Here is a 27,146-nt window from a genome sequence, read left to right as displayed (position 1 = left end):
GTGGCCATTACCAGTACTGCCATTGATATGTTTAAAAACAGCAGGGGACTGCTTTTTATTTGTGAATCGTTAAATGTGATCACTGCTGGAGAATTTTACAAAACCCGCACAGTATATTACCTTAAAGTATATTTAACAACATGGGTCACTTTGTTTTGTTGCAAACAAAAGGACTTATTTGGACTTTTGCACATTAACTTGAAAGATTTCTCTGGTTTTATGTCTCAATTAAGGCAGTATGCATGGCTCTTTACTACAAATGGTGTTGTAGACACAAGAAGTAGGAAATATTCTGAGGTTACAGTTTATCAACTGCATTGTATAAAATGATTCACTGTGTTTAAACCCAGCAACAGTAACTCGAAAAACTCTCTCAGTCTCGTGTCTAAAACTCATTTTGTAAATTACACCATTACTCTTCCTGTTAGAATAAATAAGAATGACATATCTCATATTAATATATTAAGACATATCTAGTCATTATTCTGAGGTGGACTGTCTCTGCATGCCATGTAGAGGTTTTCACAGGACCGAATGGATCTGTGAAGAGAGAAATGTATTACCTGAAACCAAACCAGACTATTATTTGAAAGCTTGGACCCAGACCTGGGCAGAACTGAAAATTGTTGGACCTGAAGCCAGCCAGGAGACACTGACGGCTTAATTGCAATTAACAAATTAACACTAATTTACAAGTTCATGAAACAAACATTGTGCCTTCCTTAATGTAACGTTAGTAGCCTTCACCACTGTGCCTGGCCGTGACGCATATAATCCATCGTTCTTGCAAAGAAATTTGGTAAAATATATTCAGGTTCTGTTATTCTTCTCTTGCTGATTGAAACAGCTGTCTGCTTAAAAGTCCATCTGCACTCAGTGAGAGATGAAAAACCAGACTAGTTTAGAATCAGCTTTGCAGTTTTGTTGCATTGAGCAAAAAAAAGATAACTGCTTGCACCTTTTAACTATAATAACAATTGCTTGTTTCTACGGCTTCTAATTTTAATTAGAATTGTCATTTTATCATTTTACTTCTATCTTTGTGAGGGCCCTCATTGGAATAGTGAATTCCATAGCCTCTTACCCTAGCCCTTAACCTAACCTTCACCATCACAAGTAAATGCCCAGCCCTAACCCTAACATGAACCTAATTGTAACCTTAACCCTAAAACAAAGTCTGAACTCTAAAACAAGCCTTTAAAGAAGTGAAGACCGGCCAAAATGTCCTCACTTCACAAAAATGTCCTCACTCTGTTGGTTAAAAACGTGTTCCAGTCTTCACTATGTAGGAAGTACAAGAAAACACACACACACACACACACACACACACACACACACACACGATCAGAGCAGTCTGATTACAGCTGGATTTGATTGGATGCACTCAGGTATTAAACTCAATGTTAAACAGACCAATGACCTGCAGTAATAGAACAGGGTGACCTACCCTGACTCAACTGACTGTATAAATCACTGATTGAATCTGTATGGGTCCCCGGTCAGGTCTCAGGTCCTAAAATCTCGGGTCATAAAAACAAACTGATTAGGGCTGCATTCAGAGGAGATTTGGTAATACGTTGAAAACACAAGTCACTCCATGCATTTGAATGGGGGTAATGTGTTTGGACTGTGGCGGTCCACACCGCAGGGTATCCCAAAAAGTTGAAACAGACTTTTGGAAAAACACAGCTAGACGACACACTGCGGCTGCCAATCATGTAACCAGCGAGTTGGTGGAGAGCACTAAAACATCCCTGCTGGCATAAAACAGGGGCGAAAACAACTTTGGGACAAGAAACTTTAAAAAACTATGAGGGTAAAAACAAATCACAAGCACTTACCACCAACTGCCCAGGAGTTTATGTAACAGCTGACTGCATGAATTTTCATCTGATTTGACAGCAGTTTCCTGCAACAAGCTGCAACACAAGGCACAGTCCCTCTGTTTTCTTTTGTCGAGCTGCTGTTAAATGAATGAAGCCACCTTCAAGTTTTGTTAGAAATGTCAATATCATAAAAACGCTCTTAATTGTGAATCACAAAGTCAACTTGTGGTTTACAGAGAACATGACGTCACACAAATAGGTTATTTAAATGACGTTTACGCACTGTTGCACCACCTGATCTCATGTGAATGAGGCCTTAGCAATAGGTAGATACTACCAATACTACATCTACTTATCCATGCTAGGAGGGATCAACATGAAAAACATCCTCCTCCAAACGGCACCTCATTAAATAATACTGGAATTGTCTCTGCTGTGATGTGAGCTCATCTTTTATCCACAAAACCACCTCTTATTGGATTCATTCTTTGCTGCTCTGCTGCTGCGGTGTGCATCATTCATCTCGTTAGTTTGGGGAATAAACACACACAACGTTTAAAGGCGGCTGTTCATCATTTGGAGCTACTCCCCATGAATATGATGTTGAAATAAACTGAGAAGTGAAAAGAAATATTAAATGTTTGACACATATTTTATGGTAATGAAAATTTATTCTATGTGGTCTATTAATGATGCATTCACCTCATGAATCATGGTACGTTGCTCCCTCCTGTATTGACGTACATTAGGTGCTTTTAATAATTAAAAGTTAAAGTATTATTATTGATGATTGATTGATGGTCCTGATATTATTTATTTTGTGGTCTTGCCCACTGACAGAGGGGTCGATGTGGAGGTGGTGCACTGTAAAACCCAAGTTGTTGTTTCAACTTAAATATTTGAGTGTCCATGCTGCAAAATAATTTTATGTCAAGACAACAAAGATAACAGAGTTAACTCAAATTAATCTTGCTATTTGACTCAATATTTTAAGTTAAAATGACTTTTTGCACAAATCTTGTTGTATTGAAAAGGAAAAAATTGTTATAATAACAAACAAGCAACATTGGGTTTTACAGTGTGGGCTCATCAAGTACGTAGTGGTGCAGATGAACAATAAACTGGACTGGTCAGTGCATATGGATGCACGTTACAGACAATGGCAGACCCCCCAGACCATACAGCTCTTTAATGCACACCACTGCCAAAACTTCTGCACATTTACTAGCTACATTAGCCCACACTTCAGTTTTTGAGCACACTCTACAGTACAGATAATTATTATTCACAATCTCATATTTTTATAATTTTTTTTACTTCATAAAGTTATTTCAGTGTGTATTTTTAATACAATTTTGTTTTTTTTACGATTTTACTTAATTTTACTTGTCATTTTTAACTTATCTGTACTGTTTGACCGGCTTCAAGTGTTTTCATATGAGACAATTGGGTGTTTTTTATTTAACTGCCACAAATACCATGGATAACTTCCAGGAAGACGAGTCAGACTTGAGGTAATGAGTTGGAATTAAGTAAGTTAACAAGGTGCAACATATAATTGTTTATAAAGCATAAATAAAGTATAATTTATCACCCAATCAAACAAAACCAGGTCAGTTTTGACCTTGGAGGAGAAAATTTGATGGAATCTACTATATATATGGAATACTAAGAGGAAAAAAACATGAAATACTTATTTTCATGCACACAAATATTTTTTAGGGATCCTTGTCAGTGTTTCTTTGAATTATATCATCTAGAGTATCCCATGGATTTTAGAGCTCTAGTTTATCTTTGATTATCAGGACCTGCTGCTTATTCCCTCTTCCGTCACCATGGTAACACCCTGGAAGCGATCCTTCAGTTGGAGTACGAGCCAATGCCATTCCTCCAGTGTGCAGAAAGCCTTCCAGACACCATAACTTAAACAGAGTGCAGCAGCAGGTGCATGTTGATGAACTCCATCCCCGGCTTCAGGGATGGTCACGCTCAGTGGTCCAGTTTATTACACCTGCTTTAGACCTGATAAAAAGCGTTGTGACGCAGCTGGAAGCTACTTCAAACAGCTCACAGATCTTTCACACACCTGAAACGGTCACCGTTTGTTTCACTTTGTTGGTTCCTGAGGATGATGAAAAGGTCCTATGGGGTTAACTTCATTGGAGCCACTGTGTTTCAAAGTGTCAGAGTGAATAAAAATGAGCCTGACTCAGCGGCATGATACTGAAAATTGATGTACGGGTGTTTTATGACACATCCACTAGGGTTTACAGGCTTGTCGGCGTGGCTTTATTATCACCTCAAGGAGAAATCACTGCGCCACACAAACAAACAGAGGGATAACAACTGCAGACCCACCACAATATTTTGTTTAAGAATGGAACAATTATCAATTACTTTATCATATTTTTCAATTATTGGTAGCAGTATTAGTAAAGTAGTGGGAGTAGGAGTGTTATAGGAATTCTGATCTCATGACAACAGTCCAACGGTCTCTGTATTGACAACAAATTAATTTAAGAGGTAATTATTAAATCTAAAGAGCCTCTCACACCTCTTAAGTGTACTTAAGTAGATAACTTAATGCTCGTTAGTATAACATGTACGCTTGCCTCTGTATTTTTCATCTGCATTTAATGTTCTCTATACCGTTGTAGTCAACCAGCCTTTCTCGACTGAAATTATATAGACTCCTATGAACTGGTCTATGGGAGGAAAAAATCGGCACAACATCTCTAGATTAACCAAATGTTTGTTTTTTCCTGAAGCCAGTGTATTTTTCTAATAATTTGTAATAAGCTATGCTATAAATAAATGTAAAATATTTTTTAAAAACAGCAGCAGCATTTAGACTGCTTTGAACGCTACACATTTGGTGTTTTTTCAGGTCACCAACAGATGAAAAGTTCTAGTTCTGTATTATATTCTGCTTTCTACATAGTTTGGTTGCATCTTTGCTGGCAGTACAGTAGTAGTTCAGTCAGCTAACTTACACAATGTGTTAAAATTCAAAAGTCGCTTTTACATCACTAAAACCAATATAAAACAGGTTGTTATAAGTCAATCAGGAAGTTATCTAGCAGCCAAAAAACACCAAGTCAAGCTCACAAGCAGATCTTGAACACAGCTTTAAACCAGCCCAACAGTCTTATAGCCAAGCTCACAGAGCCAAGACATCAGTGCAAGCTGCTCCTTCTCACCTTGTAGAAGGAAAGCAATGACCTCTGGACCAACAATGCTCAGTGGAGAGGAGCGTTGCCACGAACAGAACATACAGGAAGCTTTGATGAGAACCAGAGAGATAAAAAAAAAAAAAAGATTATATTAGCTGTGTCACAACATCTTTATTTATATAGCCTAGCTAGTTACAAGCTAGTTAGCTAGCATGTGACCTGTTCTCCAAACACAGGAGCTCGCTAAATAAGTCCAGAAGTAGTCACTACTTATGTCAAGAAGTTTGACTGTAGACTATGGTCGCATTAATATAAAACACAAAGCAAATGTTTGCCATTGTTTGTGCTAATTTAAGATAACTAAATTAAGATAGCTAGCTAGCAAAGGGTTGTGTGGGCCATAAGTGACCCATAAATTGGATAGTATATTTATATACAGTAGGCCTATGTTATATATTATAGTTATCATATGCAGTTGAAGTGAACAGCCACAAAAAAGTTACATTTTTGTGTTTTTCCTTCATTTAATCTCCTCTTTTCTCTCTTCATCACAGCCATAGCTTCAGGGAAACTGCAATTTTGTCACTCAAGCGTTCTACAAAATTAGAGCAAAACAACAGGACTGTTGACAGTCTAACTTGTTTATGAAATGCTACATGAACAACAGTGGCAGTAACAGTCTAGCAAATGTTTGGGCAACATAGGTGTTCTCACTCACAGCTAATTAAAGCTCTGCTCAGGTGAGTTTGGGCGTGTTTTGAGATGTCGCCAAACTGTCAGAACAATAAAAGTGATAGTTGTAGGGTAGACTAAAGTTTACTTCCGCAAAGCCTCATGAATTAGTGTTTCATATCAAAAAGTCATGCATTCAACTGAAGTTGAAGTACAAAGTACAAAATTTCTTTTGTATTTAAAACATGTATTCTTTGTCCCCGAGACAGAAGAGCATGTCAATCAAAGTCAGCCAGTCCACAGCAGAGGTCTAATCGGGCTCAATAGGACTCTGTCACAGCAGATATATTGACTTGTCATGGCAGGAAAAGCACCAGTGAAACTGAATATTATAATACTGAAACGAAGGTACTCTTTTTCTTTCTCGCAATGTTTTTGAACTTATTTTAACTCAAGTATAGGATTTGAACACTCAACCAACACTAAGTGTAGTAGGCTAGTTTTTGTGGTAGCAGTGGTTGCCATCTCGAGAAGTCGTAGTATTTGTGCATGTAATGATACTCATAGTGGACTATTAGATTAATTTATTCATCGCACAGCCTCCAGGAATGTTAAGTAATGAAGAGTGGAATGAAACCAGCCAATCGAAAATACTCTACAAAATACACTCAAGGCACAATACAAGTGATAGAAATTATTGGCCTTTCTTGCTGCAGCTTCTTGATAAGTTATCCCTGAGGTGCATATAAAGCTGTTACGCAAGTATATTGATAGAACCAGAAGTGTGTTATATAAGTGATTCAAACCCAGATCAATAACTGAAAGGTTGTGTGTTTGTGTGCACTGATTTAGAAGGCTTATTACATGAGACTCAGTGCCCTCTTTGTACTGTATAATTGCAGTTTTACACATCCACTGTTGAATAAAAACAAATATTGATATTTGCTTATGGGTGCTCAGGCACAGACAGTTCATACAGTGCTGTGTGAGCAGCTCAGAAGTCATAAATCCAACAGATGTTTGATTTAAGATTCCAATCCAATACTCTTTTAAAACCAACAGCGACACGCCGCAGACTTCTGCGTCAACTGGGATTTTCTGAGTTCAAAGACTGATTGCAACAAAGGCCCTGTAGCAAAAAGGCTTCATTTTGACATTGATGGGTTCAAATTAAAGGAGAAATTCTGCCCCCAGCTACTCTTAAACTACTCCGTGTCATTAGTCTGTGATGTTCTCTGCAGTTATTTTCTGCTTTTTGTCATTCACCTTTTGGTTGTGCTGACTAAACTTCGACTCGCTCATCAACTTCTGCTAAAGTTGAAAGGTGAATTTTAGTGAAGATAAAAACAATTTCATATGAGTGAAATGCTGTGATCTTTACATAAAAGTCAACATGTCTTGGTTGTATGACATCATAATGTATTGAGGGTACTTTGAGTATAAAAAGTGATGTACAGTATCCATCAATGTTAAATTTGCTTTGATTTGCATGCCACAAAGTCAAAACGTGGTCTTAGGTGTTTTGTTTTTTATGGTAGATGGCTTGCTCAAGGGTACTTCCCTTGGATTTCAACCAGTAACCCACGGGCCACGGACTAGAGGTTAAAAATTGTGTCTGTGGTTGGGACCAATCACCATCTTTTCATTTTTCCCTAAAGAGGTTAGTGTAGATGTTGCAATAGCATCAGTCATGCTGCATTAGGTGCAGCAAGTGGTTGGGCCACTAAAAGTCTTATAACCTACTTGTAATTGAGTCTCAATAGTTTTGCCTCCGACTGTGGAGCCTGAGCTGTTTTTACATTTACTGTCCGTTACCTCATGTGTTGTTATCCACGGTTGTTTGGTTTACATATGCAAGGAGGCTTCACTGCTGAGTTGATTGATTGATTGATTGATTGAATTGAATTGTGTACACTTGCTAAAAGAAACATTTGTCACATTCAGCCATTTGGCATTGTGCACCTGGAACGTTTGGAGGTCTATAGTTGGAAATTTCAGCTGGTAAATTCTGACCTCTGACATTGACAGGTACACAGGATTATTTCAGAACTGGAGATTATATCTACACTGAAAGTAGAAAGAAAAAGCATCACTGATGGCTTTTCTTGACAAAAAACATGTTTTGACTCTTAAAAAGTGAGGGACTGTGATAGACAGATGGTTCATCCAATCACCTGCCAAGCATTTTTGTTTGAAAGTGCCTGCCCTTTTCCAAACACTTTCCAATGCCGGTTTCTCAGATGGTTCTGTGTAACAAACCATCTGGTGCGTTGAGTTACAGAAACTGTGAAATACTGAAAATTGTCAACAAATCCTTGGTTAGATTGATAACATTGTTTACACATTATTTGATAAAACATTTGCTGATTTAAATCATGATTTCACATAACAATATAGACAGGATTTCAGTGTCAGTGTTCTTCTGTTAAGTAGAAATACAACTTATATTTACAAGTTTATATTCTAGCACCATGGCAGTACTATTTTATTGGGGAGGAAAATATTTCAAATGTTTTTTCGACCTTAGATGCACCCTGGAACACTGTTTCATGTCAGAAACAGTGTTCACAGTTCATGTGGTTTTGGACTGCATGGCTCCTCTTTTACTCAGTTTCTTCTGTCACTCTCATAAAAACATGGGGAAAAAAACCCAGCCTTAAAAAAGCCAGAGTGCCGACAGTGTGGCTCATCCTGCCAGGATCATTTTTGTTCTCACCTCTACATGGTTTTAGATATCAGGTCATTGCAGCATGAGGTATTTCCTCTGCAGCTCGGTGGTTGGCGGCTGAACGAGGTGCCTGTCAAGGGGGCAGCTGCAGAGGTGATTTCCTATCCGCTTGTGTGCTTTGGGACGAGTCAAGGTGAGGTAATGCTGCTGTAAAAATGAAGTCATGAAGAGCTATGGCCAGGTTGGATCCCCAAAAGACCTCATCCACAAACCCAAAGGGTACCGGAGCTGTTAAAATGAGTCATGGTTACTACTGCATCTGCAACAGCCCATGTATTTCGTTTTGATGGCGCCATTTGTAAAACTATGAAAATGAATGGTATTAAAAAACACTTTATTTGAACACCTTTATGAATCCTTTGTAAGCAGTATAATGAAAGGTCTAGACACACTATTAATGTAGTTTAAAAAAAGGATAGGTGCATATTTAACTGTTAATGTTCTGTAATGTTAAAGAGCTCCTCCTCTATCTAACATCTAACTGGTATATATGTCTTCATATTCTAGATGGCAAAGAAATAGGAAGCCTTTAACATTTCTTATTCATAACAATATTTTTATATTTACTAATAAAGAACTTGTTTATTTACTGTCCAACTGAGCAAACGCCAACAGAAGTGGGGAGTCAGTTGAAATTGGGTGCATTTTCTAACCGAATATTCATTGTAAATTAATTTTTTTATACCTTTAGAGCATCAAATTGATTTAATACTGGCATATCAGTAATTATCAAATATATTTCCACATCCTCAAATGGTACTTTTCATCCCTCTCTCTCTCTCTCTTGAAATATTCTGTTTTGCATTGGAAATTGAAAATATTTACAGTAAAGTATGAAAATATATCCTTCAGTTGAAGTGAATAAAGAATGAAGTTCCTAAGGATGCTGCCATTTGAATTTATTCATATTTTACGGTTGATCATATTGGGGGATTTAACCCACAGGCTGCAGCTAAAAACTGCAGGTTCTATGCTTCATGTACAGGTTGCAGGGTTTTGAAAGAGATCCAGCTGCCACACCAGGCTTTTGTCTCATTAGTCCTGCGTCTAACACTTCATCCTCCTCCTGGATGAAAAAGTTTCCCTGAGTGATAGTTGAGAACTAGTGACAAAAACTGACAAAGCTTCGCTCCGAGTTACTTATTAAAAAGTTAGGAAACACTGCATGAAAGAGTTCACCTTCCCAGGGTATAGCTACACACACGTGTGGTGCTCTGAGGTACCTTGAAGAGTGCCCGGTGCTTAGCTAAGTACTGACTCAGTGGGGGCTAGTACAGAATCTTTTTTAATACTGTGTACTAAATGAAACGACTAGGTAGTAAATTAATTTGCTAACAGTTGGGCATTGTAAATGTTGTGGCCATTCACAATGATATGAGTCAACTTGAAAAATCAATCATGGCATTTTTTCCCGAAAAATTAAAAATAAGTTAGGGTAGAAGAAATCTCTGTTCCATCATATTATTTGTGCTTTCATGAATAATATATTAAAAGTATGATACATTCCTAATGGGTATGTTGCTGAAAGTTGAGGGAGAAATACAGTAAGAGGGCTTTGAATTAATAATGTTTTTAACAACTACTATTTCCGTGGTCCAGAATGAACCTTAAAGCTCACCATGTCTTCATACCCGTCACATTTAAATCATTTGTAGCCATTTAAACAGGTGTATAAACATATAATAAATGTCTTGCCATGCTAACACCATGGCTCTCTGTGTCCCATCCACCTCTTTGGTGCAGACTGAAATATCTCAAAGCTATTGGATGGATTGCTATGACATTTTGTATTCACATTCATGGTCCCCAGAGGATGACCCTGGTTTAAGTGACTTTTCTAACAAGCAAACTCTGCTATCTGGTAGGTTCAGAAGGCTGTTAGCACCTTAAAAGGGCTGCTATGGTAATGTTTATTGAAAAGAAACAAACCATATGTAGTGACGTAACATAAGGTATTTAATCCAAGCTTTTTTATTTTCCTAAATCTAACACTATAGTTCCTGCATTTTCCTAAATCTAATCATGTAGTTTATTTATTATCCTCAATCTTACAATATAGTTTCTTTATTAATTTTTTAAAATCTAACCATATCGTTTCTTTATTTTCCTAAATCTAACCACAGTTTCTTTCTTTTCCTAAGTCTAACAATATAGTTTCATTTTCCTAAAACTAACCATGTAACTTCTTTATTTTCCTAAATCTAACATAGTTTCTTTATTTTTCCTAAATCTAACCATGTAGCTTCTTAATTTAACTTGCAACCCGACCATTTATTGGTGTGATAACAAACTTCAGCACATATAGTAGCCATATATATGATGTTGATAACTGATAACATTCATTTAATGGACTGATAACATTGGAGACAGTTGGTTTTATGATAGGCTATAAGGATTTGTTGTGTACGGCTCTTTAACTGTGAAATAATTTATTCATTTACTTTTTATATACAGTTACAAATGGTTCATAGGAGTTTTTAATTTTTTAAAACACTTTAAAATGTCCCAAGTTTAGTTTACAGCCACAATATAGTGTGTTAATTAATTCATGAAGTGTTTCTATATGACTTGTGAATTATACATAGTGGGTTAAGTGTTTTTTTATCATAAGTGATATTTAATGCATATTTTAACAAAGGCCTGCCCTCTTTTTCTGCTGTGAATCACCTTGTTTCATTCTGTTAGATGTGTTTGAAACTAAACTCCAGCTTTTTCCAGTGAGAAGACGTCTCGTGGTAATTTTTGTTGACATGCATCATTCCTCGTGAGAAACAGGCTCTGTTTCTGCTGTCGCTCTCACTCTCACATCACTGTATTCTCTTTTTGGCTCTGTTCCACCGCTGTTAGGCTAAGCTGGAAAATTGTGAAATAATATGATAAGGAAAGGCAATCCACTTGTGAACAGACTACTTCAAATGTAGGTAAAGTATGACCACTCATGCGGTAAAGTAAACTACAAGCATCATATATCTAAAACTGCAGATGAACAACACATGGGACTTGTTGAAATCCCATTTCAAGCCCGATAGCTCCACTTTTTCCACATCATTACTGCTCCAGCATTAGCCGTCAAAACATTTTAGCCTGTCAAGATATCAACACGAAGCACCCCTGTCTGAATACATTTCAAGCCTGGGAAATTTTCATTTCATGTAGACTGGAGAAATGCAATTAGATAAACACCCCTGGCTAATCACATTGCTAAAATACACCCACATCAGGGCAATGTTAATATGAAAGACAAATTGAGATGATCTGCAAACAGACAAGACTTGTTTGTGCCTTGGAGTATATGTGACAGGAGAGTGTGCAGTTTGAGTGCTGCAGATAATGTTGAGGAATGGCAAAGACGCTAATTATAAATATTTTAAATTGCAATTTGGCAGAGATCCTGATATTATGAATCAACACAAGACACAAAATGTGTCACCACTCCAAATACATTTGAATAAACATAAACACATTACGTCAGCCAGATACAACAAGAAACTGAACCCAGATCAGTAACGCTTTAGATTCGGCCTGAAAATTACAGAAATTATTCAATATGTTAGTATTTAATGTTCAAATCGCAGGTTTGTGTTTAAATCAAGAAGTTCCCCACATAGGTCGTTTGTTCCTGAACTACAGGAGATCGAGACATACTTGTACAACCACAATTCCCCAAAAATTTGAACATAAAGTATACCGTATTCAGTTGAATATTCAGTATGTCACAAATGATCACATTCTGTTTTATTTATGTTTTAGAAAACAACTGTCATCGTTTTAAGCATGTTGTTAATGTAGTGAAACAATCACACACAGTATGGTTTTTCTTACGTAACTTAAGTTATTTAAATAAGCTAACCTACATTACGTATGTTTAGTAAATTAAGTACATTACGTAACTTAAAATAAGCTATCATTGACTTTTTGTATCACACGGGTCACAAACAGTGGTCTCTTGAGTCAGTCCTGTGATGGTTAGCACATTTCTGTTTGTTTGAAATTCTTTAAACCAATCACAATCATCTTGGGCGCCACAAAGCTCCAGATGCAGCAACAGTGCCATATGCCAAAATAGACAGCGGAAGAGGAGGAAAATTGAGCATGAGAGAAGCGACCAATGGCAGACTGAGCAGACTTAATTTGATAAATTGCTTTAAACAGAAAAAAATAAGTTGACTGTTGGTTTGCCAACAGCGATCTCCCTTTTTCAATGTTTTGTTGACCTACTGATCCACCCAGACCTCGACCTTATGCAGACTTTTTTTGTCTATAACTGTCAGAGGTCTTTGTCACTTTAAGTAAATGATCAAGTGCACCAGAATGACATCTAACGATTGATGCTGTCACTCTTCCAGGAGAGAGTCTCTTCGTGTCTTTACCAGCTGGGTACTTGTGAGTGATAAACTGTCACCACCTTTAAAAAATGTGTGAGAAACCTGCATTTCAAAGCAGCACTCTTAACCGTGCAGTTTATAGTTTGTATTTCACTCCCTGTATGTACAAAATATTTGCTTCTCAGTTTGCGGGCAATATTCTGAGATTCACCTACACCCACCAATCAAATTTCAATTTCAGCTTTCAGTTGAAGCAAACACTTTTTGCCGGAGAACCTGAACAGCTTTTGGCCCGGCTGGAGTTGGACAGCCAGATGTATTTTATTTCCCTTTGTTCTTCCAGCATGTTGGAAATTATTTTCTATGAACAAAAAAGGGAGGTGACTTTGCTGAATGGAGTCAAGCATTTCAACTTTGTCTTCTTTGTATCTTTCTGCTGCATGGATCTTATAAAGCAGCAGCAGTTGAGGGGTTAGGGGTTATAATTGAAAAGAGGGCGGCTTGCAAAGTATAAAAACCCTCTCACAGCATTGTCAAACATTAGCTTTAGCTGGAATTGTTGGAGGATCTTGCAAGGCTTCACTGGTTCTTTAGGACAGTAGACAGAGCAGAGCACTAATAATTTTGCTTAAACCACCAGAATAAAATTTTTTCATTTTCAGGCTGCTTTAGATAAAATAAGTTCATCATTAGGGCTGCATTGGAGTAAAAAAAGAAAACACTTCAATCTGGCTATGTGCACTGTGATTAACAGTATTTTCAATTCCATTTTGCCAGATGTAAATTAGTTTTGGCAAATTTGTGCAGCTTATTCCCTCCCATTCAATTGCAAAAGTCACACAACAATTCTCTTTCAAGACTTTTAATTATGTTTGAAAAAGAAATCCATCACTGCGAATGAGTAGCTGACAATTATTTAAAAACCACAAAGGAGTTATATTCACAGTTTCCCATTAGCACATTACTTTTGGAGTTCGGCTTAAAACAAGATAAAATATACGTTGGGGGTCACAACATGTCAAACTTCTGTTCAGGATTCAGTGTTGCAGCTACCACTGAAAACACCAAGGTCACATTCTCAGTATTGTTTCATTTTGGGACCTAGATGAAGTGAATAGATGTGATTCAATTCAATAAAATTCACGCATTTGTACTTCTCTACCACATTTATATTCCAGGGGGACGCTTTCAAACAGATCTTTGTGTAGGCCGACCACTATTTCTATTCCATTCACCAGTCAAATTACAAAACATTAAAAAAATATCCGACTTAGTATAATACTTTTATAGACTTAGTGGTTTATTTAATATTTCTAGTTGGGGAATTGTGACCTGAGTATTTTTAATATCTTGCTACAGTTTGCCTCTGTTTTTTTATCCTATAAATTAATAATTCAGCTGTCATTATGTGTCAGTCACAACTCCACATCGTCAGCGGAAGAGAGGCCAACAGCTAACTATAGTTTGTGAATCTACAGTTGCTATCTTCTTCATGATTTTTCCTATTTTTATTTTTAACAATGTTTACTTCAGAATACAAATAAATAAAAGCCTGGAAAGTGAGTTCAGGCAGTCAACTCCAGTCAGTGACTTCTCTCAGATGGTATATGCCTCTCACTGCAACATGTATATCCAGCACACAATGCACTGTTCACTCTTTCTCTGCCATGCCTGCTGCCTCCCCACCCACCTGAAAGCTAAGCTGCTGCTGCTCTTCATACAGCATTTTTAAAGCCCTGCGCCATAACAACATCCACCTGTAGGCTCTGAGTCTATATTCCCTGAGGAGCAAAGTTATTATCTTTTATCATACTTCCCCACTCCCTGCTTGATGCTTCTTTGTGAGTTGCTACGAAGAGTAGATGCCAAAAATCTACACTGTGCCTAATCTATATTAACATAATAATCCTTTCCATGTGAGTTTGGCTGACTAAACCAGAGAAACGGGAAAGCAGCCGATAAAAGGTGATGAAACATCAGAAAAAGGATCAAAACACTGTCGGGTACAACAGTTCAGGTCAGGACAGACTGAAGGCATCAGATGCAAAGTTAAAGAAAATGCATTTGTTGTTGTCAAAAGCTGCAGGCGAAAGCTTTAAAGAGTATTTCAGTTATGCATCAAAACGGTTTCATACTCCCACTTTTTGGGGCACTTCAACACAGAGAACAGGCCGTGGCAACACAAGGTCTCTGTGTTAAATTTCAGTATTCAATTAGTCTTGCGTAGCCAGATCTCAGAACGGCCTGCCCTGCACACATTGTCATTATCCTAAAGGGAAAACACTTTGGCTTGTTTGTAGTTCTACAGACTACAAACAACAATTTTGCACCAAAGTGCTTCACTCATGAGACTGTCCTCCAATGAAATATGTGGTTTGTACAGCGACTCATGTTCACGTTTGTAGTAAGCAGCTCTTTCTAGTGGCTGTAATAATTATGATTGACATGCATTGTTTGACCCATCTTTTGCTTTCATCCAGGAGACTGGTTTGTGTCCTGTGTGGAAACAAAAATAAACAATATAATTCAAATAACTTAACTTCTGTGCATCATGTTTCTCTATCTCTGTCTTTTATAACACCCAACCAAGCACCTTTGTACTCTAACCTTAGGGAAGTACATTTACATTTAATCATTTAGCAGACACTTTTATCCAAAGCGACTTACAGAAAAGGGAAACAATCAAGGTATAGTGCGATAACAGGCGTTAGTGCAGCATAAGTGCTAGTGACAATTCTTTAAGGAGTAGAGTTGTGGTGTGGTGCTAGGAATGATGATGCTCTCTGAAGAGCTGGGTCTTCAGGAGTAGGAACTGGTAGTGTGATCCAACAATGGGGAACAGCAACGGAAAAGAGTTTGCAGAGCCAGGCACTGTTCATTGGAAGAGCACATCAGTCATGAGATAGCGCATGCCTGAATCAGGGCGTTCAAGTAGGTGGGTCCGGAGACAACATTAGAGATTTGAATTCAATGTGTGTTGCAGGTAGCCAGTGGAGCTCGATGAGCAGCGGTGTGACATGTGACCTTTTAGGCTGGTTGTAGACCAGGTGCGCCTCATCTGAAGGGGTTTCACTATGCAGGCTGGCAGGCCTGTCAGGGGGCACTACAGTAGTCAAGTTTTGAGATGATGACAGCTTGTGTCAGGAGTTGAGTAGCATGTTGAGTTAGGTAAGATAGTGTAGTTTTGTCCACTACCTTACAAAACTGCGACTGTTCCACTGTGTTAACGACATTAAAACAGCAACCATTATGTTCACCTATGAGGATATGTTGATCTCCCGCTACAGGTAAGGGCGCTTATTTTGGAAACTCTTGTATGGTTTGGTCGTAGGGTTTGAGGGACTTGTTGGACAAACCATAGTATGCTTACACAAAAAATCAAAAAGACATACAGCAAACATGCACAGGAACACAATCCAAAACAAGCAAATCAGATGAAAACAGATGTTAGTTGGGTTTTCATTCTCAAACTCTGTGCTCCCAAGGTTAGTTTATGTGATCTTATCCTGAGGTATGCGAGTATTTCAGGAACCGACCTTGTGTCTCTACTGAACACTTCATTAAGATACTGATAGGCTGGCCATATAAACTGACCAGTTTGACTACACCTGACCACATATATGTTACATCTGTGTGACAAGTTACCATGTATGTAGATGTTCCAGAAAAAACTGGCCTCGCCATGAGTATAAAAGACGTCCAGTCTCTGGAACATTCATTCATTTCCTGTTAGCATGTGGGCAGAATAAATGTGCATTAAAGAATCAATTCTCTGCTTGCTATCCTCCTTCATCAAACCACAAAATGCATAATATCAACAGGTTAAACGCAATTTAAAGCCAGATAATAAAACTCTGGAATAGCTTGCCAGAGGCCATGAGACAAAGCCAGCAGCAGCAGAAAAGGCCCTATGCCCAGGTATGGGCACAGCCAACGTACCAGGGTTGGTGGATCAGCCTGGTCTCACTCCAGGATGTCCAGGATGATATTAGCACATGAATTACTCTTTCTAGGTCAGAGGACGATAGGAAATGCCTAATATAAAGAGGAGAATGCAGCGTGAGAGTTGTGGCCAGTGGCAGGCTTTTACGTTCTGTCTACCCAGGAGGTTTCAATAAATGAGCAGAAACACAATGGAAGTTCCGGTTAAAATGTCTGAAAATGAGCTTTGACCTTGTGTTATTGTCTTGACTGAAGTCCTTCAGCTCACTACTACCTTGATGAAAGCAGTTACTGCCAGCATTCTGCTAGTTCACTGCTTTCCCCCCGTTAGTGGCATTGATTGTCTTCTCACATGGTTTGCCAAGTGTTAATTAGGAACTGATTAGAAACAGAGGATGGAAATTGTAATTGATTTGCCTTAGCTGGCATTGTAATGGATTTGCCCCAGCTAAGGACTGAGATTAGTCACTTAAAGGGGAATGGCACACAATTTTAATTATTCACGTATGTTATTGCTGTGCCCCGGGACAGAACTGTGAGTCAGAGACAGGAGCCTTGAATTTGTGACTGGGTTGCCCCATTCATTATTGAGGAGCACTGCCAGATTTCTCATCCCACTTTACAAATTTAAGGGTTTCTTCTTGAATTTCTAGCTTCAGAGAAGAGTTCAGTTATTGACCGATCTGTCCTGAGGCAAAGGAATAACGTGTGGATTCCTCACATGGGTGGCATTCCCTTACAATTCCTTTTTCGAAATGCAATGCAACACATAGGAAGATTTAAGCTCAAGCCGGGAGAAATAAAGCCTGTCCCAGCCAGACTAGAGTACTGTATGTCTGCAGTCAAAACGCCCTTGGAAAACCTCGACTTTGGTCCAAATTGGGTCGGAGTCTGGGGAATGTTATCTGGGCTCCCTCGGAGGAAGGATAAAATGAAAGTATTTGCAGGAAACCAGCCCTTCCTAATAAGCGTTGGCACCCAGTAGGTGAAGGAGTCAGAAGCCCAGTGGGACATTTAGGTACATTCACAAAGTACAGAGACCAAATTACACGTATTTGAAATGACTGCAATGCCTTCTTCAATCAAACATGTAATACAACTTTGATTTGAAATGATCCTTCGGTTCAAAGCCGTTGGCACCACAGAGATGAATTCCGAACTGTAAGGCAGCAATTTAAGTTATGAAACAACAATGTTAAAGTCCTCCCTTTTAGAATCAGTAACGTCATTGTGGAAGATGAAGTGGGGTATGTTTTATGCAGCTTGCCGTCTGAAAGTGAAATTATGTGTCTACGGAACATCCGAAGGGAATATGATCACAGATCTTTCCTCTTCTTTTTTTTTTCTACCTTTATCATCTTCACTGTATCGCTGATTCCGTCTTCTTCAGACATTTATGACACAGGTAATGGATATCTACTGTTTGGAGGGAGCAAGTAAATTGAGCCATTTTTCCTCTCATTATTTCCTCTCCTCTGAAATCTTTCTTGTTTCTTTGAAACATAATGTCCTTTCTCCTGGGCTGTCACAGATGGAAAGCTCCCTTTCTCCTCTGGCTAAGTGTTATCTCCAGTCCAGGAGTCATATAACCACTTCATCTGCCCCTTCAGTGTGTTTACTTTTACATATTCTGCCCTTCAATGGTGCCTGGCTCGTCCTCTCCCCTGTTTACTTGTTTCCTGCACCCACCCTCGCTTCCAACTCTCATCTTTTCCACAGTAAATCCACATTTCTCTGTCTCTCCTCTCCTCTCTTCTCCATATGCATCTCTTATCTGTCCTTGTATCCCCGCCGTATAAATAATTGATGGCCCATCTTTGACTCGACTGGTGTAGTTAAAGGGCGACTGAAGTCCCGAGGACAACATCAATACTGAGCTAAAAGTACAGCCGTGGCTTAGGCACAGTCTGCTCGCCGCACTTTCACAGGAGTCACTCTTTTACTATAATGACCTACTTAGATTTGAATAAAAATGTGTTTCTCTTTTTTCCTTTAGTGAGACTTCAGAGGACTTGATCCAGTCCACTCAAATGGGGCAGCATTGTCGACTTGTGATGTCATGCAGTAGCTTTCAGCACCAGTCTGTGTAGAAATCAGATGAACAGTTCTTTATCCTTGCAAGAAATTACAATCTGTGTCATTTTTCTCGCCATTTAGAATTCTCTTTCATCTCCGTCGGTTTGAGGCATCCAAATTATGACTTTTTAAAATGTTTATAGACATTATGCAACATTCTTTTGGCTGGGCAATGTGATGGATGAGAGGGATCCCACCTATGAGTGCAATGTGTGTAAAAATGTACTGGGCTGAAAATGGCTTGGAAAACATTAAAGCTCCACAACTCAATAACACTCAATATATCTACAGTTTTTCTCCATTGTATACAGAGAAAAAACAAAACTGTGCACACTCTGTAAAGCTGTAGCTCATGTATGAACAACAGACTGCTAAACTCGATGTTCAAATCTATTTTTAGCTTATTTTATCTGCTACGTTTGAGGCTCTCATGGCCGAATGCAGAAGAATTCACAACAGAGATCGATGTGACATGTACTACTGCACTGATGAAAACTGGCGGGTTAAATCAGCCATCCTACTGACACAGTCTAGGCAGACACAGCTGACAGACTTGGAGCTAAACTAGTGGTTGAGACTTGGGGATGTGCCTGCATGTGTCCACAGACACAGAGAATGTCTTTCGAACTGGTGAACTGGGACTCAGTGGGTCTCCACATGCTATACATATCGAACTATTTGCATGTTTACAACCTCTCCTGTCCTCTCCTCTCTGCTCTGTTAAAAGACACCATGCTCTTATGTCTGGATTTCAGTGAATATTTGTCTCAGCAGAATCAATTATGGCTTCACAGTAGGATCGGTTTTGACCCGTGTCTTAAACGATCCATAAAATACCCTCTAAACAATTACTTATTACCCAATTTGTTTCTTACCTCTTGGTTACCTTGTTCGGCTTCCTTATCCATGAAAATATTAGTTTTAATATTCTCGGTTTGGCCTCCTAGGCCTTTCTTTGTCAGCATACCCCTCGTTTTGAATTTTTGAAAAGGGTAAAATGAACCTCAAGAGAATTATATAAAAAAAATAAACGGTTGTTATGTTACCTGACTATTAATGAGGGGTATAAGGCATCTCTCAAATAAATTGTTGTATTTATATTTTAGTTCAATATTATTAACTATAGTAACATCTATGGTGTAAGGGTCAATTTTGACATTTATATATATTTACATTTATATTATATTATATATATAATATATATATTATATATTATAACAGGGTCCTAACCGACCCAAACAACACAAACGTTATAATTTTCACCAGGGTATTTTATAATTTAGTGAAATTGATTTTTAAATTTTATTTTGTTTAAACAGAAGCTTGTGAAAAAGTAAAACACCGTAACACAAGAGGAAGGTTAAATGAGACATGGACAATGAAGTGATTTTGACAGAAATATAACAATTTTAAAACTCCGTTTTAGTTACTAATTCTAACAGAAACCTTTGTGGCCTATGATCCATTCAACAACTGTGGAAAGTTCAAATTCCAACAATAATTTCTGATTCACAGTTTCTTTCTCCAATAACGGTGTAAAAACAAGGCATTTTTTTTAGAAGAAAACATACTTTTCAAACTCTGGGGTTCAGAGGGCCAACAATCACTTAACGAGAGTCAGATATTGGTCAGAAAAAAGTGGAAGGAAATCAATATCATGTCAAGGATATGGGTTAGTTCGCTTGCTGAAAAGTTTGTCTGGTCCCTGGTGGCATAAAAAATCAATAGTACAGCTTTGAAGTTGTTATGTTTTTATGGCAATGATCTTAAAGTGTACAGATACAAGGAACAATCCGTATCTGGTGGTATTATATTGAGGTCTTTAGTCACTATATTTAGGATTCTGGACAGGGGTAAGTTGCTTTCTTCTGCTCCTTTAGTAGCTTAACAGACACATAGAAAGTTTACTTGCCTCGAGAGAGAGAACACTGGATGTTAGTTTGATAAATATGAATAAATGCAAAATGCATTAAGTTCCTCAGATACACAAGCTTTTAACACAAGTTACAGTGTCGGATCAAAGAAAAATTACTGGAAAAAAGATGTTAAGATGGTATCTCATCACTTTGGTAGGCTAAAAATAAGTTACTTTGATTGTTTATGTTGTCTCCCATGGCAACAGCTACAAACATCTTGACAAGGGTTCAATAGTTTATGATAGCATGTGATTGTTTTCTAAATGACAGTGTATAAAATTGAAAAGTAGGCTGACACTGCAGGGAACATTTGTTCACTGTCCATCTCAAACTGTCACAATGCATTTCTGTTCCTTATTTACTTTTATGGAAAAGATTGTTTTTTGGAATAAAATTCCTGCAAGGATACAAGTCTCATGTTGGCATTCAGGGATTTGTTATACACTCACCACACCCACACAAAACTATGCTTGGCAGTTTTATTGAGCAAGATTTCACAGTGTTGTTGCTTTGAGTGAAAATATTAATCTGTCAACACGTTTTGTTGCATTAAACATGTTGTGTTGTTGAATCACACTTTTAAGAACAAAAACACAAACAGTTATCAGACGAGACCAGAGAGAAATTGTCTTTTTCCTAAATTTCCTAAATTTTTTCAGAGCAACTTTGTCTTTTGTCAGTCTGCCTCTTTCTTTTTTAAACTGTGGTCAAAGATATACTCACATCTTTTCACCCGTGTAACCTTGAATTCTTGAAGAAAACATCAGTTTCACAAAATAAAGTTTGCCTCTCACTTCAGCAGAGTAAAGGTACAAAGTATAAAATGGAACTACTTAAATAAAGAACAAGGACCTTAAATTGTAGGTAAATGTACTGGTTGGTGATGACTGTAGTATTAAAATCATTATAGTGAATGGAATAAGCTGGACATGTGGTTTATCTCCCTCCATATATCCTATCCTCAGGATATAATGACACATTTTACCCCTTAGCCACAAGTTAAATACAACTGCTTCACACAACTTATCATGCCTGCAGGCATTTTAATGACCTTAACTAAATAACACAGCCTCAAATACATCAGCACGTACATGTCTGCTGTGGCTCTATTATTGTTTACTTTACGTGATCTCCTCCGATACAAATTACAATAAAAGAACGTCGTCTCTTAAATCTGTGCTGATACTGGTATCACATTAAAGTAAAAATCCACTGAAATCCATGAAAAACTGGCAAAGACATATTCAAAGCAGTCCCTTGACCTTGCACCTCAAGATATCTGAATGAAAATGTATTCTGTTGAGGTCTCTGCAACTATGTGACCTATTTCTTCCTGTTATTCAGAAACTAGTGATTTACTGGGTAGTTTAGGCTGGGGGAGGCAGTTTTCTGGAAAGGATAAAATATTAACAATACCTCCCTTCTCCTTTTCTGTCCTGAGCCATTCCAGACGAGACATATTCACATGCTTCACACAGTAACCCGTATGGGTAGTCATTAATATCAGTCATCCTGACTGTGATTATGATGTTGTTATATTGCGGCAGTTCTAGGAGAATTACTGTCCAGTTTTCTTGTAAACTTGGCCTGTAAAGCCCTTTGAGATGACAGACTGTGATTCAAGCTCCAGTTAGCTACATTAACATGACCTTAAGTTATCCTCAGAATCAGCCTTTTGCTACAGTAAGCAAAAGGTTAAACTATTTGCAACATTTTCTCAAACTCTTTGCCCTTACTGACGTTTGTATTTATTGTCAAACACAATCTTTCTGAGAGTCAAACTTCTTATTTTTAGGTTGCAGTGTAGGCAGTTGTTGCCAACTGAGGAATTGAATCATTTTCTGCAGGATTTTTTACCATTGAATCAGGATTTCACCATCTGAAGAAATGTGCACGCTTATTCATGTTTGTAAACAGCCAATAGAAACACTCACTCTCAACTGACCTGTGATAGGTCAAAGTCTCCTGTCACTCTCAACTGACCTGTGATAGGTCAAAGTCTCCTGTCACAGGTTCGAATTTCTAAAGCCTGAAAACCAGCCAAAATTTGCAGAAGTCTAGTTTGTTATTCTCAGACTACTTTGAATTACAACACCCTGGAAGATCATTATGGATGTTTTTGACCAATAATTGCAAAAAAGAACCTTCCTACCCCAGCTTGAGGGCAAAATGTGATGTTTCCAGATTAAAAAAGAGAAGCAAAGACCAAGAACAGCTCAGCAAGTGGTGTGTTGATCCAATTGTGGAGGAGGAACGTGTGTTAACATGAGTGAAGTAGAGAACTTGATTAGTCATTGATCTTTGTACTTCTTTTGAATTCTTCAGGTTCTGAAATGTCAGATTATAGGGTATTAATTTTGTGGGAAAACTCACCACTAAATGTATGCAGCAACTCATATTCAACCTTTATATGATGTTTGACAACATGAAGGCCGTATACTTTGTTTGAAAGCTGGAAGATAGAGATTTAAAAAGGTACTTAGTGCCTGCAGCCCCGCACAGGGCAAAAGGCTGCATAGTAGGACAGAGCAAGGTCAGTGGAGATCAATGCAATCAATGTCTGCTGGGACTGACCATTGAAATGTGTAAACAAGACAGAAAAGCGTCTGCATGTGTTTGTTGTTTGTATATAGCGCCCATGCTCTCTGATTGTACTTGATTGATGTTTCATGAATGTATGCATTTAAAGTTTGGTTTCTGCAAAGCTTTGGTGTGTTTACGCATGTTTATCTCTTTGACTGTGTTCACACCTACAGTTTATTTTCTATGATAAAAAAGCTGATTATGTTAAATGTTTTATCTTGTTTGTTTAGGCTCGACACTGCTGAACCAAAGCCTCTAATTTAAACCCACATGGATCTGCATGTAGTTTGTTTATTGAACAGCGGCTCAGTAACCTGTCGTCCTGCAGCGAGTCGGGTCGGTCAAAACGAGTCCGATGGAGTCCCTTTCACTTCAGCAAAGTGCACTTTTGTCCATTGTTAAACACATTTAGTAGCTTTAATATCATTGACAACACAAGTATGAGCACCAGTACTCTCAGTCCACTTAGTTGTGCCCAAATAATTGTACTACTACCAGCAGATATATAAAGTAATTTAAATGAACACCAAATTCACCAGCTTCAACATCAATGTGATGGGCACATTAATTCATATTAACATAAATATATTTTTGGTTATTTCTGTTTCTGTTATTGATTTTTTTTCTTCTAGTTGGAGCTGTTTTTATGTGGATATTGTTTTATTTTGTAAAGTGTTTTTGAGAAAAAATCTTAAAGCACTATACAAATAAAAATTATTAATATTAAATATAATAATGACAATAATACTTGTATTCAAATCATATATTATAGATGTTTATATACTCAGAAAACTGCCAGTCCAAAAAAAAACTTTGGTAAATTATGCATATTCTGATGCTCATTTTAGATTAATAAAACAGGACTTGTAGTATTTTTCTACACTGTGTGTTGCTTTTTTTACTACAGTAAAGGATCTGAGTACCTCCTGCTCCTCTGGTTCATAGCAGGAGAGACTGCAGGCTTGCAGGTATCAATGTGTATGTTTTTTATGATACCGACTAACATCCCCTCCAGTCTGAATAATAAAAAATGCCTTCAGGACAATGCAATACAAAACATGTCGAAAACAAAAAGATACATAAGGGACCGTGTGCAATCAATATAATGAACAAACAGCCCTGAAACATTTCCATGCCAGGAGATTTCAAAAAGTTTTATTAATCAAAAATATTGCTGTCCTGTATCTGTAATGTGTGTCCTAATTCTGCTATGTTTGGTTTTTGCTGTGTTTATTGGCTTTATTGGTGAGACACAGACAAATTTCCTGTCCTCGTGGGAAACAAAGATCTATTTCATTCATTTATATTCTGAGCCTGTTTCCTAAGTGAACCAGTGGTCTACCACATGCAATAGTGTCTCACCATGTCTGCACTGTTCTGTCAAAGTAAAAGATAAAATGACATCAAATTGATATAAATAAAACATAACTTTTAACAGAATGCACTGCAGTTTTCTAAGATAATAGAAATAGAAATAGACTCCATGGGGTTATTTGTTGGTACTTTAGTTCAAATAACAAGAAAATTCCAAACAAAGTTAAAGTTTATGCCACAGTTTTTGTATGTTATGTTTCTGTTTCACGTGCTAAGAAACAGACATGTTACTATTTACCACAAGTGACAGTGCCATCATGCAGTCAGTGTGCATGGCCAAAAAAAGGTTTGGAACATGGTGTTTGGACAACAAGTCCTCCAAACCATACAGCCCCGTAAGTGGTTTGTTCCAAACCTTAAATACGACCAATGAGTGTTTCCAAAAATATCAGCATTGCCTTACAGAGCTGACGTAACTACCAGAAGTGAAATTGTTACATTGGTGACACTGATGCATAGAAGTTAAGTTTCCTAGGTCAAAGTCTTATGTTTGTCTGACTCATCCAAGCGCCCATCTTGGCAGCCTAAGCAGACTTTTTCAGGCTTTTTACTCCTTTTGCTCACCTCTCCCTTTGCTTTCACGCACCCCTTCCGCCATGGCATCATACTGTATATAATTACTTTGGCTACTAGAGGGTGCCACTAACAAACGATAATATTGGTCGTAATACGCTGCTGTACAAACAACACATGGGGAACAGTCTCTGTTTCAAGGACATTGTAAATGCTGCTTAGGTTTGGACCACAACAAAGTTTTTGCAGTGTAACAGTTTGTTATAGCCATTTACATGGTTATGTGGTGTGATAAAGTAAGATATAATATTGGGACATGAAGTAGTTGGTGGACTGGGTGAGATGAAACTTGAAGGAGATCTGCTCAACTGCTGTGAAGTTGTAATTTATGCTCAAATAAACCCTTGTTCAAGTTTTCCCTGCCTCCCTTAAGTATGTTGGGTCTCCACAAAAGGATAATTGAAACATCCAAACTGAGATAGCTTGCAGACTAAGTGGCCTTGGAGCACGGTAAAAGGGCCACTACAAACACATCACGCTTCACCTCACTCAGACTCACACAGGCAGGAAGGACATTTGTTAAATGATCTTGATTGAGACAACCATTTTTCCTGTCCTGTCTTCTCAGATTGATCACTACGCCCAGAGGGATCTGAAGAAGGGCCTGCAGCTCTTCGGCACAGAAGGCAACGTGGGTTTGACTAACGCCTGGATGATCGTACAAACTGATGTAAGATGTGTGATCACTGGAGGGGGCTGAGGGTGTGATCATCCAGAACACAAGTTGGAAGATATTTAAGACAAAGAGTCCAGAAGTTTCTAAGAGTCTGAGTCACAGTTTTCTGAGTTAATGATGCTTCAAAAAACATTCTGCTGTGAACACTGCAGACTATTCAGAATTACCTTCAGTGCCATTTAGCAATTGAAGTTGTGCAAAACACCTTCTCACAAGCTGAGATACATGACGTTTGTCATTCTGGCAATACTTACTTTTGCTGTTGGAAAGTTTATACATTTGTACATTTGTGGCAGTTCTATTTGGAGGTCCCTCGACCTTTTATCTGAATAAAAATGGGTTCTATTGACACCTGTGAGCCTCCACTTTACAGACATACCCATTTTATATCAATCCCATGCAGTTTGATTTAAAAAAAGAACATGCAGTTTCTTTGCATGAAGTATAAATGTGTTTGTTTCGCCTATTGTATTTTAACATTCCTGCAGACTACTACATCACAGCAAGGATTTTTCTAAGGTGTTCCTCGAGATCTTGGTGTCTAAATGTGGTATTTTGAAGGGATTTTTAACAGTTTTATCAATTCCGAAGCTATAAAAAAGCTTAAATGTTGCCATAAATCTGTGTAACAAACGGTAGTAACCAGAAATGACTAATGAGTTATGATTGAGCATGGTAATATCTATCATATACTCCCATCATATTATTCTAAACCTTTATACACTCTAAACCTTTAACACATGGTTGGTTTTCATCTCTGCATGTTCATGGCAGCTTTTTACGTGTGTTTATGTGATTAAGGCATGTAACCCAAGTGTTTATTTATTAAGAACATAACAAACTGGCAGCTCACATCCCTAAAATCGTGTAAGGACCCAGCCTGGCTCCATATTTGAATTGGTCTGAAACCAGCACTGCCACTGTGATGACATTAAATTAAAAGGATGTAGTCAAAAATAAAAGGGCCATTTGATTTTACATTTCCCCATTTTCTGTAAATTTTCGATAAAACACGCTGCAATCCTTCATGTAGTGAATGGGATCAGGACATTTATAAGCAGGCCAGTAAAACATACTGGCAATCTAAAATGGCACCAATAAAAATGTGTAAAAATGTCTCAACTAACAGTAACAAAGACTCAGAGCTTTTCTAGTTTAAGTGCTGTGGTAAATACGTTCAGAGAGATTCATGCAAACATCATAGACTCTCTGAGGTAATCTTTGTCTCCAGCTCTCACTTTGATGTGTTTTTTCATTGTATTATTTATTTAATTCCTCTGCA

General features: G+C 37.9%; 1 protein-coding gene across 3 annotated transcripts in view; it reads left to right on the top strand.

The window, feature by feature from the left end:
- The window catches only part of tspan4a (tetraspanin 4a), a 168,347-nt gene that overhangs the window by 122,465 nt on the left and 18,736 nt on the right, over window positions 1-27,146 (top strand). For all 3 annotated transcript variants that reach the window (XM_059349950.1, XM_059349933.1, XM_059349941.1), the window contains one exon: window positions 25,757-25,858. In XM_059349950.1, the coding sequence (XP_059205933.1) occupies window positions 25,757-25,858 (102 nt within the window). The remainder of the gene's footprint in view (window positions 1-25,756; window positions 25,859-27,146) is intronic.

Source organism: Centropristis striata, chromosome 2, assembly GCF_030273125.1.
Source record: "Centropristis striata isolate RG_2023a ecotype Rhode Island chromosome 2, C.striata_1.0, whole genome shotgun sequence".
Taxonomy (NCBI): domain Eukaryota; kingdom Metazoa; phylum Chordata; class Actinopteri; order Perciformes; family Serranidae; genus Centropristis; species Centropristis striata.
The sequence above is the reverse complement of the archived record's forward strand: the minus strand, read 5'-3'. Positions and strand labels throughout refer to the sequence as shown.